We start from the raw sequence: 14480 nt of genomic DNA, 5'->3' as shown, positions 1-14480 counted from the left end.
AGATAATCTCTCAACGTCCTACCACTGGCTATAGAAGGAGCTTTGTTAAACTGTCTGCAGCAGCCCAAGTAATCTCTAACATTAAAATTACAGTAAGTCCCACCCTTTATTACCTGGTGGTGATGTGCAGTTAGCTGGAGTTGGCACACGAGCAATGGAGACTAGTTAGCAATGCTGAGAGAGAGCTACTGTGTGGAAAAAGTCAGAACCAGGTCAGCAAGAGATGATGCAGCTGAAGCACCAAAAATGCTGACAGCTTTCTGCTGACGGACTGCAAAGATACTCTGGTCCTTTCAGGAGCGTCATTCTCTCTCGGACCATTCACCAACCCAATGAAATCCATGCCTTAGGGCACAAGCTTTTTTTGTTTACTTGGCCTCGTGCAAACTTCATACTTACCTCTGCAAGCTGCTTGGGTGTTGCACATGCTCCTGCAGAAGCGTTTAATAGTGTGATTTCCTGGATTTGTTTGGCCTGAGGACTATTTTCTTTCCTACTGCAAGTTCTCTTGTAATTCCTGTCATCGTGAGCTAAAAGGTCTTCCTTCGCACTGCTGTGTTCAGTTGATAAGGTGCAGAATAATTCCAAATCAGTGCATCCTGCCATGAGGTCACCAAATCAGTGACTTCAGTCAATACTGACCATGACAGGAGACCAAAGAGAGTAGGAGTCCTCTTCCACCCTTGCACATCCCTTATCAGTTTGAGGTTCAACAGGTAAAACTTGCTCTTTCTTATTTTGTAGAGTTTCAGTGCAAATTCCTGCTTATCTGATGTCCTTTAAAGATATCATCATGGTGGGGAGGGAAGGAATTGTGGCAAAACCCTCTTGAACACAAAAGTTTCCAGTCCAGCACTGCTCCTTGTCTCAGTTTCATGTTCAGTTTGCCAAAATCTGAGCAGCAGTGGCTCAGCAGCCAGATTGTGTGGCAACCTGTGAGTAAAACCCAGCAGAAAGGGAAGATTGAGAATGGATTCGTGTAGCAAATGGTCAGGTAACCGTGTTCATCATTGCCAGTTACCAAAGCAAGCTGGACAGATACTAGATGCTTGTAAAAGATGATACGGATTCAACTGTCTGGCAATCCTTACGACGTGAAGGAGGCCAGAAGTACAGATTTCAGAAGCCTGAAATAAAAAGCAAACCCCCCAAAAATTATAGGGGTAAGTTAGAGAGAAGATAAACCAACTCTATTCATTTACTGGAACAGGGAACCTTGATCATGAAACAAACATATCGTGCTTACAAAGAATGCAGATAAAACAGAAATGTGACACTTTGTACTAGTAAAACCTCTGAACTCACTCATAGAAAGCTAGGCCCAAAAAACAGTATTTTGGGTAGAGCCTACTCAGTCCGCGACCCCCAAAGAGCATCAAATGTGTTTTTAATCTTTTGTTGAAGTTACAGAAAAAGGTGGAAAAAATAAGTTAGCTTTCTGAAGGAAAAATAAATAAATAAATGGAAAAAGAAAAGTTACACAGAAAGCAGGAATGGATTTATCTGAAGAGCGGAAGACTTGAAGCTGATACTACTCTCCACTCCTAGAAGACGGAAAATATTTGTGTGAGTAGCAAAGACAGAAAGCGTGGTGTGTTTCTGCTGCTGAGTCTGGCTGGTCTCAGGAGTCTCAGCTCCTGAAGGCCAGCCCCCGCACATGGTCCCATCACCATCAACAGCTCTGGGCCTGCCAAGCAGTACCAGGCAATGATGACAGACGTTTTATGCAGATGTGGTTTTGTCACTGCATTGTAACAGTGCTGTAGGAGATGCAGACTTGGCTCACACACCTAGACTCTTCTTAAGCACAAGGTTATAAATAACATCAGAGAGCAAGGAAGAAGGGGAAGGAGGCAGGGGAAGGAGACCAAGGCAAGTATTACATTTTACCCTGTGATGATGACATGGGAGCAGGTTTCTGGTCTGACCTGTCAGGTCATCTCCCAGGACAGCCAGAACTCTGATATAGAAACCCACCCCATCATCTATACCCATCATACTGGCACCAAACCACAGATCCCCACAGGACTGACCAGCAAATTGCTCACCCCCTTAAAATTTTGCCTGTTGGGTCTACCTCTCAACAAGCCATCTCAACTCTTGGATTTTCAAGCCATTGCTCCTTTGGCTTACCAAACTCAGACACGAACAGTTCTTGAGTTGTTTCAACCTTTTAGGTTTCAACCTTTGCATTCTTTATATATTTAATTCCTGTGCATCTACCCAGGTTCACATCACTGCTGTGCCTCCCAGCCCATGCTAATGCAGGAGTCTCTGCGGCATGCTCCCTCCAGCATCCCACGAGAGCTGCTACGCAACAGGATCCCTGTCTGAGCTGCCAGAACAGGCACAGCCAAGGGGAGGAGTGAGCAAGGGCAGAGGCAAAGGAGGTTAGTGAGAGGCAAGCAGAAGAGGAAAGGAATAGGAAAGACCATGAGACTCAGGTACCAACCTGTGACCATAGGTTGCTTAGCCCAGCAGGTTAAGAGAAGGCACCGCGGGACTGCTACTACACCTATAGCTGTGTCTTCTCCTTCTCATAAAACAACCGAGTCCCTGAGGGCTGCTCTAAACTGCATTGCAGAGCCAGAGGTGCCCAGCTGGGCATCCAGGGACTGGGTCTGTTGCTGCAAGGGGAACAAAAACAAGCAAAGGCTGGTCCTCAGCTGTGAACTGTGCTTGCCTTTGGTGGCAATATGACTGTGCTGTTTACAAGAAGCATAAACTCATTTGCCGTGTTCTTAGATTGCTGGGAATGAAAGCCAACCACCTACCTCATCACAAAAGCCAGCACTTAAAAAATAACCAGACTCATATTTACAACCAATTGCACTCTAAGAATGATGCCATTAGAAGGAAATAACCCTTGTTGCTCATTTTATTTAGAAACAATCCCCACATACTAGTGCATGCCTTACTGAGAGGTGTGTGGTTTGCTGTTGATAGCACTGGCTGCAAAACCTCATGGGTGAGACTTCCTTAATTAGCTACCTTTGCATTTTCTTAATTAGCTACTTCATAATTCATCCAGTTAAAACAACTCTTAAGCTAAGCTGAAGGATGTTTAAGAGCATCAGCACAGGACCTTACACGCATTTAGCCGCCACGAAGCGAATGCCCAAATAATTATGTCTGGAGAGAGAAATGTAGGCTAGTTTTCTCCCCACAAAACAAGTGAGAACAACCCCATGAGCTAGGTTTATCGAGAGAGAGAGAAATAGGTCAGGAGTAGGAACCAGGGTGCGCAGCATGCGATTTCCTGGTCAGCGGTTACTGTAAGAGGAGGGCTGGTGTTACACAAGAGCGCACAGAAGACGCCTGCATGGGTTTGCTCTCCACCACAAAAAGAGCTTGGTGGTCATAATGAAACAGCTGCTGCCACAAATGAGTACAAACGCTTGTAACTGAATGAGACGGTTTCCCCACCTGGCTACCCGTGGCTTGTTGAACTGGCTCCCAGTGACCTGCAGGGCAGGGAATATACCCAACTCGACAAACAAGCACCAAAGGAGTCATTTAGACCCAACGACTCATCTCACCTACTCAGGGGAGGAAACCCAGGGTCTACCTGCACCAAGTGTACCTAATTTAAAGTCGCTTCTGTGCAGCCAAAATGAAATACAAGAATGCATGCATACAGGTTTACCATGGTTTAAATGCAGGTGAACAAGGAAATACAGGCCTAAAACTTCCACCAGCAGAAACCAAAGTCAGAGGTCTGAGAATTGGCTCAGCTCTGGATGAAATATGTGTAGTGTCAAAAAAAAACCCAACAGTGCAGCAATCTGATAAAATAATAAATAATGAGTCTTGTTAGGCTGTGCTCCTTTGGTACCTAAGGGAGAGAAAGGGCAACTCCTCCTTTCCCGAGTTAGGACACCTCAGCTCAGCAGGTAACCCTGTCCTGGAGGTGTTTATCCCTTGTTCGCTTGATGCGGAGAAATTCTCATCCACCACATAAGAGCCCAACACATAATATTTGGCTGGTTAAAAAGCGGTGAGATGAAGACATCTTTGCACATTTCCCCACATTCCTGCCTAGCCAACCATCCAGCTGGTGGAGAAGAAGGTTGCTTATAAGGATGACAACTTGTCTGCAAGAGGTTAGGACAGGCCTTTCCCAGCTCACATGAACCAGGCTAGACTACCATCCCAAATTTCAGCTGCAGCCTTGCAATGTGATGTCTCCCACGTCTTTTCCCACCATCCCTAGCGATCATCTCCAAGGTCTAGAGAACCTGGCGCCACTGCCAACTCCTCCAGCGCTGCCTGTATAACCTCACTTCACCACTTTCAGCCTTTTTTCTTTGCATCTTTTCATCTATTCAGGCTGCAGGTCCTCTTGCGTTCCCTCTAACTTACGTCACTGCGCCAGGAAAAAGCCTGATCTTTGCTGAAATCTCTCAGTGCTACTGCAGCACAAACCCATTCTCTGTGTCTGCTTTCATTTTGAGCTACCATAAAACAACATCGTTTTAAATAAAATACAAATTTTATTCAGTAGATAAGTTATTGAATAAATACAGGTAAATATTTATCATTTCTTGGATTCTCTGAGCACATATAAATCCATAAATATAGTCATAAATAGAATATATAAATAAAAATATAACCACTCATTAGTTCTTTGCTGTTTTAACGCTCAATGCAAGTGGGTTCAATTTTCTCCCAAATTGCTCTGGAATAAGTGAGCCACTATTCCCCATGGAGTAGTAGTGACACAAAACCTGAGTGCAAAGAGAATCGGGCCTGGTGGCACTCATGTTAGATTTACACTAGCCAGCAGTGATGACCAGGGAATGAAAAGGGGCTAGGCGATGAAGAAGGGAGGGAGGAGGTGCAGGAGGAGGAATTTTTTCTGCCAGTGCTAGTTGGCATGTATACATTAGGGCAATGTATCGCCAAGGACAACTTCTGAAGCTATAATTCACCAAACTGATACAAGCCGCAATGCAAAAAAAAAAAAAAAAAAAGGCACTGCTTTACTCCCTCTCTTCTTGGAGTCACTAACAAAACTTTTCCTCCAACCTCCTCTCTCCCCTCCATCACCAGCTACTGGTGATTCCCATTCTAAAATCCATAAATGAACAACAGCAAGAATCAGGACTTTCAGGAGGTAATTTGCTCAGATTTGGAAAGGAAATATCATGTTGAATTCCTGAAATGCAAGGTGGGTGACTGTGGGATTTCTCCAACGGGATGTTGGTAGGGGTCAGTCATTTCTTCTTCCCAATGTTGTCTCTCCCACTAATCCCTCCTAAGACTGGTGGTAGACAACTGGAACGGCACACGTGCAGCCCACAGTGATGACTTGCTTCTCCAGTCGGTAGGTTGTCAGGCAGCCCCGCTTCTCCCGTCGGAGGACGAGGATCTCCTGTTGGATGGGGATGGAGTTGAGGCTGTGGTCCTCCTGCCCCAGGGGGTCCACGCAGCCGGAGAAGCGGCACTCGGCATTAGCGATCAACTGGGGGAAGCGGTTGGGGTCCTCGTCGAGCCTGGGGATGAGGACATAAAAGGGTTTTATGCACATGCACGATGTGGTTTGGCAGGATCTTCTTATTGATCTCCATGGAAGCACCAAACTATTTACCTGTGTATCCTTACTATGAGACACGGCCAAAGAATTTCCCTATCCTCAATGTTTTTTGAATTATTTCCTAGAAATGGAATCAATTTTGGGAGGGTAATACTGCCATATCATTGTTTAGGAGTTGATCAATGGAATGGAGCTGGGTGAAATACAGAACTGAGCGCAAGTGAACTATTCATTTTTGTTTGGTTTTCTTCTAATTTCAGCATTCAAAAATTGCTTTCAGTTAGGAAAATGTAAAATTATAATGTACTGACATTTTTCTTTTGCTAGAGGAATAATTATTTGACGAAGATTGACTAGACGATTAGAAATCATTCCAATGATTTCTGCTTGCATTGCAAACAGTTTCTCTTGGAGAAATCTTACCTAACATCAAAATGAAAGTGTGTGTCAAGAAGTATTTGCAATATTCACAGGACTCCAGGCATATGCTGAGAACCAGCCATTGTTCATCACCAAAAACATCTGTGTAGCACAGCTACTGCAATTTAGATAACAACTAAACAGTTACCTGTAATCCCAAGGGGCAAGAGACCGGTTCCTGACATCATGGACCATCGTAAAGGCATGATCTGAATTGCTGATACGAACATCAACTTTCACCGTTGTAGGGAATTTGAGATCCTTTTGGTTCAGGCAAGCTTCACGAAGCCTCACAGAGACACCATCCTTGCTGAGTCGAGGATGAACTACCCTCCCATGCGGTGAGGTCCTTACGGTGAGTGCTAGAACCAGCACCAAAAGAAGTGATCTGAACTGGGAGAGAGAAAGGTGCCGTTGGCTCAGTTCAGTCAAGAAAGAGAAAGAGGACAGAGAGCCAAGTCTTGACTAGATTGGACCATCAAAGCGTAAGCTTAGAAACCTAGTAAGTCACATGCTTTCTCAGAACAGGAAAGGTTGGCCACACAGCAGCCATCTCCTGGAAATAACCCTTTTCTCAATGAAATCTGAGATTCTTGGGCCATTTTTAGGAGCTACGGTTTTAGGAAAAGAAGGCAGATAAATGCAAAGCTGTTAAGAAAATCAGAAGAGTTGACAGTGCTGCAAATACTACCAAGGTTGAAATTTAAATACACAGACATTTGCAATGACATTTCAGCAGTTTTCATGGCATGTAGTCTGAGAAAAGGACTGTCTCTCCTGATCCCACATCAGCAGTGCTGCCCTTACAGATAAATAATGGATAGTCTATTGCCTCCTTGTCACTCAATCATCAAACCCACTTGCAAAAGCTCAGGACAGAAAGCTCAGGACAGATAGAGTTAGCATTCCATTCAGTTCCCACTAAGACTAGCAACGGCTCCTCGTGGATAACAGCATCATTATCGGAAGGCCACGAAGATGGCTGGAACACCTCTCCTATGAAGACAGGCTGAGAGAGTTGGGCTGGTTCAGCCTGGAGAAGAGAAGGCTCCGGGAAGACCTTACAGCACCTTCCAGTCCCTGCAGGGGCTCCAGGAAAGCTGGAGAGGGGCTGGTGCCAAGGGCAGGGAGGGACAGGCCAAGGGGAATGGCCTGAAGCTGCAGGAGGGGAGATGGAGATGGGATGGGAGGCAGCAATCCTTCCCTGTGAGGGTGCTGAGGCCCTGGCACAGGTTGCCCAGAGAAGCTGTGGCTGCCCCTGGCTCCCTGGCAGTGTTCAAGGCCAGGCTGGATGGGGCTTTGGGCAACCTGGTCTAGTGGAGGGTGTCCCTGCCCATGGCAGGGGGTAGAACTGGATGGGCTTTGAGGTCCCTTCCAACCCAAACCATTCTATGATTCTATAAACCTATGATTCTCTGATCTGCATTCTGCTTTTTCTCTTGCAGCAAATATATCTTAACGCTTATACCAAATATAAGTACTTACCACTGCAGCATAGCTGGAAAAAGCCATGGCAAACTCTCAGGTGCTTTAGGCAGGCACACACGGTGACAGAGCACAAAAGTTCTCCTTCTCTGAGAACTCTTCCACTCTGTGTGTGTCTCAAAGCCAGTTGTGGTCTGTCTCCTTTTTATTGTGAAGTTCAACCACCACCATCCTTTCCATTGCAGCGTATGGCTGGTTTACCTGACCTGAGATTAGTAGCTGAGAGTTCATTTTCTAGCCCACTTCCTTCCATCTGCCCCCAGAGAGGGGAGAGCAGATATACTATGTCATCAGAATCCCAAATCAGCCAATACAGTTTATTCAGGCAGATAAAGAGATAATGGATGACAAGGAGAGAAAAAAGTTGTGCAGACAGCTTTTATTTTCCCCTGCGTCCGCCCTCTCTAATACTAATTTCTTCTCACCAAAAACATATCTGTGGATGCACTTCCACATGCCTCACTCAAACCAAATGGCAGAGATCAGCAAGCTGCAAAGTCAAGCACCCAAAAACAGTTTCAAAATGAGGACAGGACTTCACAGTTTAACCTCCCTTTGCTTCAGTTGCACCCCTACCTCATCTCAGGGATCCCTGTGTCCTGCAGTGGCCATGTAGGGGAAGAGTAGATGCCCAGGGGAAGTCATAGAATCATGTCAAAGAATCATAGAATCACAGACTGGTTTGGGTTGGAAGGGACCTTCAAGATCATCTAGTTCCAACCCCCCTGCCATGGACAGGGACACCCTCCACTAGACCACGTTGCCCAAAGCTCCATCCAGCCTGGCCTTGAACACTGCCAGGGATCGGCCATCTACAACTTCTCTGGGCAACCTGTTCCAGTGCCTCACCACGTTCCTAATCTCTAACCTAATTTCTTCCGAATATCTAATCTGAATCTCCCCTCTTTCAGTTAAGGCCATTCTCCTTGTCCTGTCACTCCCTGCCCTTGTCAACAGCCCCTCTCCAGCTTTCCTTTAGGCACCTTTAGGTACTGGAAGGCTGCTATAAGGTCTTTCCGGAGTCTTTTCTTCTCCAAGCTGAACAAGCCCAACTCTCTCAGCCTGTCTTCATAGGAGAGGTTTTCCAGCCCTCGGACCATTAAGTCTTCCTGGAGGACCTCAGTGAACTAGGAGCTGGGATGCCTTACCCACTCATTGTTCAGATCCTGTGTTGACATATTCTGGAGAACTCTTTGAAACTCATGCATGCTCTGTAAGGGCCCTGAGGGCACTAACTGGCCTTACTGGCCTTGACCAGCATCACCATGGGTTTTCCTTCACAGCCCATCACCAGGAGACCCATTTTAGTTCCGCTTTGGGCCCCCAGCCCCTGCCTAAGCTACGCCATAGAAGTGCTGGTTTCCTGCCCCTTCTCTGGCCTTGTGTACTGGATGGACCTTGAAGTAATATTTCTCCTGGATGGACTCCTTGGACATAGGTGTCAGACCATCTCCATGGCCATACTGTACTGCATTTTGCCTAGGTCTCCTCTGAGTGCCAGGGGGGCTGGAGAAAAAATGAATTATTTTTAAACAGTTTGTTTCTCAGTTTCAAGTGCCTGAAAGGGCTGTATCTCCACCACCACCACCACAGTGGCTGTAGATGGTGATGGCACAACAACATGTTATATTTTGGGGTGAGGTGTGGGGGCACCTGGAAGCGTAGGAGCATTGGAGCAAACTCACATGGAGTCAGTATCCTGGCAAGCAACTGGGAGTGTCTTTTCATGATCCCGTGCAAATCCCTCCGAAGTTGATTAAACCACAAATGTTTATAAAGCTTCAGCATGTACAATGTAAGGGCTTGGAAGAATTTAGCAGCTAAAGTCTGGATAGGATTAATTGCTCCTTAAGATTTTACCAATGTGCTTTTTTCCTCTACTGTGTCAGTGTATGACACCTGTTCAGTAAAATAGACATTTAAGCCATTAGAGTGATGAGAAGGTAATCCTGTCCTTGTTCAGCGTTGCTAAATGCAGTAGGCCTAAATTTAAACCCAGTGGAGGTGAGCCTGCTACAGCTCTACGCTCCCACGTCCCTCCAGCAGCAAAGCTGAGCGTGGATTCCCAATAGGCGCTTACACACACGTATGCAACATGTGTATAACGTACATACATATGCAGATGTCCAGCCACATGGATCAACAAGGGCAAGAAACATCATTCAAGAAAACACAAACAGGACCAATGGCCTCATCTTGTTGCCCTCTCTGGCTGACCAGGATGAAAGCCTGTTAGTGGAAAATAGGTGCATACGTGTTTTCATATATATATATATATACATACACGCATACAAGATGCAGTTATTGGCCTTAGACCATCTCTGTAGTAGCTGCCCCTGGATTCCCCAGTCTCCCCATTGCTTCATGCACAGACACAAACACACACCAGTGGATCTCCCCAACAGCTGTTCCAGACTTATGACCTTACCAGTAGCCAAGCCCTAGATCTCACAATCTCTCCAGGAGCTGGTCTAGACCTCCCAGGATCTCCAGCACCCAATTTTCAGACCCTCTGGTCTCTCCAGCGTCCTGCCCAGACTTACGGTTGCTCCAATACCTGGAGCTAGTTCAGTTTGATGTCTTTAGCATTTCCATGCTGACATACGTACTCACCCACGCTGGACCCCGCTTGCTAGCCCTTAGACCTCGTGGCACTTGCATTTAGGATAGAGAGTGAAATCGCACTTAAAAAAAAGGAAAAAGCTAAGAAAAGGATTTAATAAGAAGACAGGGCACACTGGGGGTGATCAGGCACAGAACTCAGCCAGACAAAGCACGCTGACCACCATCCTACTTACGTGTGACCAGCCCCTATCATCCCTCCTCTCATTTTCCTATGTGTGTTCCTCACTGATCCATCCCGATCCTTTCCTTTCCCCAACTTCAACGCTTCCCCTAAACATCCCATAAGTCTTTCACAATCCCAAAATTCTCTTCCCAGCATGATGTCCATATCCCTGTAGTGAGCGAGGTGATGCAGGGAAAGCCTCCCCCATTGACTTGTCTGGTGGGTCTCACATATGGACTTGGGTTGACCATCCTCCTTGGACAGCCCCGAAAGAGCCAGGTTAGGGGCGATACATTATTTGGGTTCCTCCACCTGTTTCTGCTCCTTTGTGTTTGTGGAAAATAACAGTTGTTAATCACACAAGCTAACCACCCCCATTTTATAATTAGGGGAGAGAGGCATGAAAATAAAAGGGGAAGCAGGAGCAAGGACTCTGCTGTTTGTGGTCCAGCAAGGATCAGCCACAAACTGGAGGGGAAAGACCAGTGCATATGCCGTTTCCCCAGAAGCACCAGCAGCTCTCTTTGAGAGTAAAAGGGGTTTTTTTTTCTTTTTTCTTTTTTTTTTTCCCTAGAAAAGGACCATGTAACCAGTTTGATCAGCTTCTCTGCTGAGAAAAGCCCCTAGAGAGGCCGCTCCCAAAGCCACGTAGCCAATTTGGAAGAGGAGGACAGGAGCCTAGGACTCTTCACACAAATTCATCTTCGGTCCTCCAGAAAATCAATGGTTTCACGGCATTTTCAGTCCTCCAGAAAACCAGAAGCCTCTACAGATTTGTGGCATTTTCAAATGAGAAGGGACTAATCTGGTCACTTCTCTTGAATAATACTGGCAGAAATCTCCACAGACTCATGCTTTATGTCACTGCAGGATGCTGTCATGATTTTGTGGGCTGATTCAACTGACGGTTCAGAGACCAGCCACTCATCTCATGTCTTTTTTTCATATTTCGGGTTACTAAGTTCACCTGACGTAATATGAATTTTGCGACACATGTTCCTATTCTGACTATCTATATATCCACGAATGCACCTACTGAGATACAGAATGTGGAAGACCAAGAGAGGGTAGAATTACCAGAAATCCACTTTTATAGCCCAGAAGCTGACCCTTTTTTTTCCCCTGAGTGCTCACAGTGAAAGGAAAAGGGTATTGCCATGGAAATGGCAACAGATTTTGCAGGTACAGGGTTAAGTGGAAACTGTTATGTGCGATGAAGCAATGACATCATCACGCTAAATACTGGGTTATTAGCCCTCACCACCACTTTCCACTCACATTTGCTGTCTTCAGCATCTTATAACTTCAGAAGGGATTCCCTCTTTGACCTGAAATTTCCTACAACTGAACTTGGCTTGAGTTGAAGTTCGCTGAAAAGTTGATCAAAAAGAGGTCACCTAATATGAATCATTATACAGGAGGAAAATACTCATTATCTCAAAAAGCAGTTCACTCCCACATTGCAAGGGCTTGGAGCAGGGTTGGGGACTTAGAAATCAAGGAGAGATTTTTAATTTCACCAAGAACTCTTCTACATTTGAGTTACTATAAAGAAAACCACTGTTTGCACTGCAGGATTTGTTACATACTCAGGTTAAGGTTTTCATAACGCTGCAGGTTTTTGTAACATAAGACATGCCTGATTTCAGGTTGGGCTTGGATGCCACATCCTTCTAAGCTCCTCTGGACATTTCAGCTCCCACAACTCACACGAGCCACCTGTACCACCTCCAAGGAAACATGGAATTAAAACTCTGGAGCAGACAGAAACCAAAACTACTCAAATGCCTTTGAACCTAAAAAACCAGTGACCCGCATTTCACTGACTTTGCTACTAGGCAAAGCAAGCACCGTTTCTCAGCTGTGTCTCAGCAAATATTCGTAGCTGGTAGTCAGGATTCGACGACATGATCATTTTCTGCTTTGAATGAGGGTGCCCTGCCATGCGGGATGGAGTAAGGAGACCAGATATGGCTGTAATCGTAATAAATTAACAGGATTTATCTTGAAGCAATGTTACTCTAGCATCCTCTGCCCCACCACGCTGTCCCATGGATGGGGTCCATTTGACCCAGTATTGGTGCCTGCATCCCAGCAAGCCACCGTGGTTTCTGTTATGAGAACAGGCAGCATCTCAGCCAGCTCAGCTGAAGAGCATCAGAGGACCTTCCGTAGCCTGCAGCAGCAGAGGAGATAATGGGGCTGAAATCATAATCCCAGAAACTCCAGATGCCTGGGCCAAATAAATATATCAGAGCTGAAGTTAGCTGAAGCACAAGCACAGGGCAGGGCTCGTACCTCCAGCAGCTTACTCCTGCCTCGCTGGCCACCGCAGGTTTTTCACTTCATGACATGTGACACCATAAAATCACCTACCTTCTGATGTAGAGGGCTGACTGTACGCATCTGTGCTTACCCCCGGCGGGGTTTGCTGACAGCGCTTTATCACACCGACAAGACTCATGACCAAGTTGCAGACCACAGCCGAAAGACAGCAACTGGAAAGACTAAATTTTGAGGGGAAACATGGCTGGCTGAGCGTGCCACAGATACCAGCAGCAGAAACCTCTGCACGGGGCTGTCGGCGTGCATTGCTCCAGCACGACAGCCACCGCAGCTCGACCGGCGGCACCTCCGGGCTCCCTCTATGGGCCATGGTGTGGTGGTTTAACCTCAGCTGGATGCCAGGTGCCCACCAAGGCGCTCTATCGCTCCCCTCCTCAGCAAGGCAGGGAGGGGAGAAAATTAAGATGGAAAAAACAACCCCAAACTCATGGGTCAAGACAAAGGCAGGTTAGTGTAGCAAAAGCAAAAAAGCGAAAGATCATTCTCTACTTCCCATCAGCAGGCGATGTCCGGCCGCTTCCTGGGAAGTAGGGCTTCAGTATGCATACTCGTTACTACGGAAGAAAAGTGTTGTAAAAAAAAATGAATGCCCCCACCCCCTATCTCTCAGCTTCTCATTGCTGAACATGACGTCATATGGTATGGAATATCCCTTTGGACAGTTTGGGTCAGCTGTCCTGGCTGTGTCCCCTCCCAAGCTCTTGCCCACCTCCAGCCTGCTGCTGGGGGGAAAAGAAATGTTGGAGAGAAGCCTTGGTGTGTGCTGGCACTGCTCAGCAGCAGCCAAAACACCGGTGTGTTACCAACACCTCGCTGACTACCGATACACAGCACAGCGCTGTGATGGCTGCTGCGGGGAGAATTAACTCCATCTCAGCCAGACCCAATACACATGGGCAAACCTCATGTTTGGCTGAAACCCCTGGCTTGGCTTCACACTTTGGCCAGAGCTGTGGGTTGAGTTGGGGGGCAGGGATTAGTTGACGCTGATGGTGCTGGTGTGTGGGATTTTACCCGTCATCCCTGCAGCCTGGGTGCTCAGCTGTCCCGCAGCAGGCAGATAAATAGGGTATTTAATCCTTAGCATCAATAGCCCTGCAGAGGTGGGGGGGACTAAGGGCTTAAAAAATACAATACTAAAGTGCAGTGTGTTAAATAAGGCACGAGGGAAACGCCTGGTGCATGACCAAGCCCTGGTCATGGGCTGGGTGATGGGTGATGCACGAGAGCACTGATGGACACAATCTCTGTATTGGGTGACCCAACCCAAAACAAGGGCCAGAACTGGGGCTCCTGTCCAACACAGCAGGGATGAGACCAGGTAAATTATTAGTGACATGACTTGGGAGGAGGCAACAGGGACCGTATGACACTACACGCTTTGGTTGCTCAAGTTGGATTCCCTGAATCATAATTTTTATTACCTATGATCTTCAATCTCAAAACAAGCTTGATGTCCCTCAGTAGAGCCTGTACATTTCCCAGTGAGAGCTGAGGTTTATGCTCTCACCTATTTTGCAGGATTCATCTAAAATGTCAGGTGCTGGTCTTGGTCACAATGATGCGATCAGCTTTGTTATCTGATTCTTTCCCACCAAAGTAAGTATTTGTCAGCACGTTATCAGGGCCATTCTGGGGAAAGTCCAGCTACCTCTCGGTCACGTACAGGCTCTTTCTTAGATGATGTAGATTGCATTTGCATTCGCGCTCTGTACTCTGCTGCCTGGTAAGTCTTCCATAGGTCAGGCCACAGAGACATAGAGGTAGCTGGCCTCCTCTGCTTTCAGATGCCCTGGCTCCAAGCCCTTCTTAGCCTACGGTGTTTTGGAATGGCACCACATAGGCAAAGTAGAGGGCTACAGAAACATCATATACTTTCATACCCTGTGCACCATTTTCTCCCAT

General features: G+C 46.6%; 1 protein-coding gene across 6 annotated transcripts; it reads right to left on the bottom strand.

Annotated features, from left to right (window-relative positions):
• Window positions 1-4963: 4963 nt before the first annotated feature.
• LOC104642090 (interleukin-17F) lies at window positions 4964-13081 on the bottom strand. Of its 6 annotated transcripts, none has more exons than XM_075750410.1 (4): window positions 12606-13081; window positions 9556-12462; window positions 6105-6349; window positions 4964-5495 (listed from the first exon to the last, which is right to left on the bottom strand). In XM_075750410.1, the coding sequence occupies exons 2-4, from the start codon at window positions 9601-9603 to the stop codon at window positions 5258-5260; spliced, it is 531 nt and encodes a 176-aa protein (XP_075606525.1). In that variant the 5' UTR covers window positions 9604-12462; window positions 12606-13081; the 3' UTR covers window positions 4964-5257. The 6 variants fall into 6 exon arrangements, with proteins under 6 accessions (XP_075606525.1, XP_075606526.1, XP_075606528.1 ...); XM_075750411.1 differs by having other exon boundaries at window positions 9556-12405; XM_075750413.1 differs by having other exon boundaries at window positions 9552-13081.
• Between the last annotated feature and the right edge of the window lie 1399 nt (window positions 13082-14480).

This window comes from Balearica regulorum, chromosome 3 (assembly GCF_011004875.1).
Source record: "Balearica regulorum gibbericeps isolate bBalReg1 chromosome 3, bBalReg1.pri, whole genome shotgun sequence".
In the NCBI taxonomy this organism is placed as follows: domain Eukaryota; kingdom Metazoa; phylum Chordata; class Aves; order Gruiformes; family Gruidae; genus Balearica; species Balearica regulorum.
The sequence above is the reverse complement of the archived record's forward strand: the minus strand, read 5'-3'. Positions and strand labels throughout refer to the sequence as shown.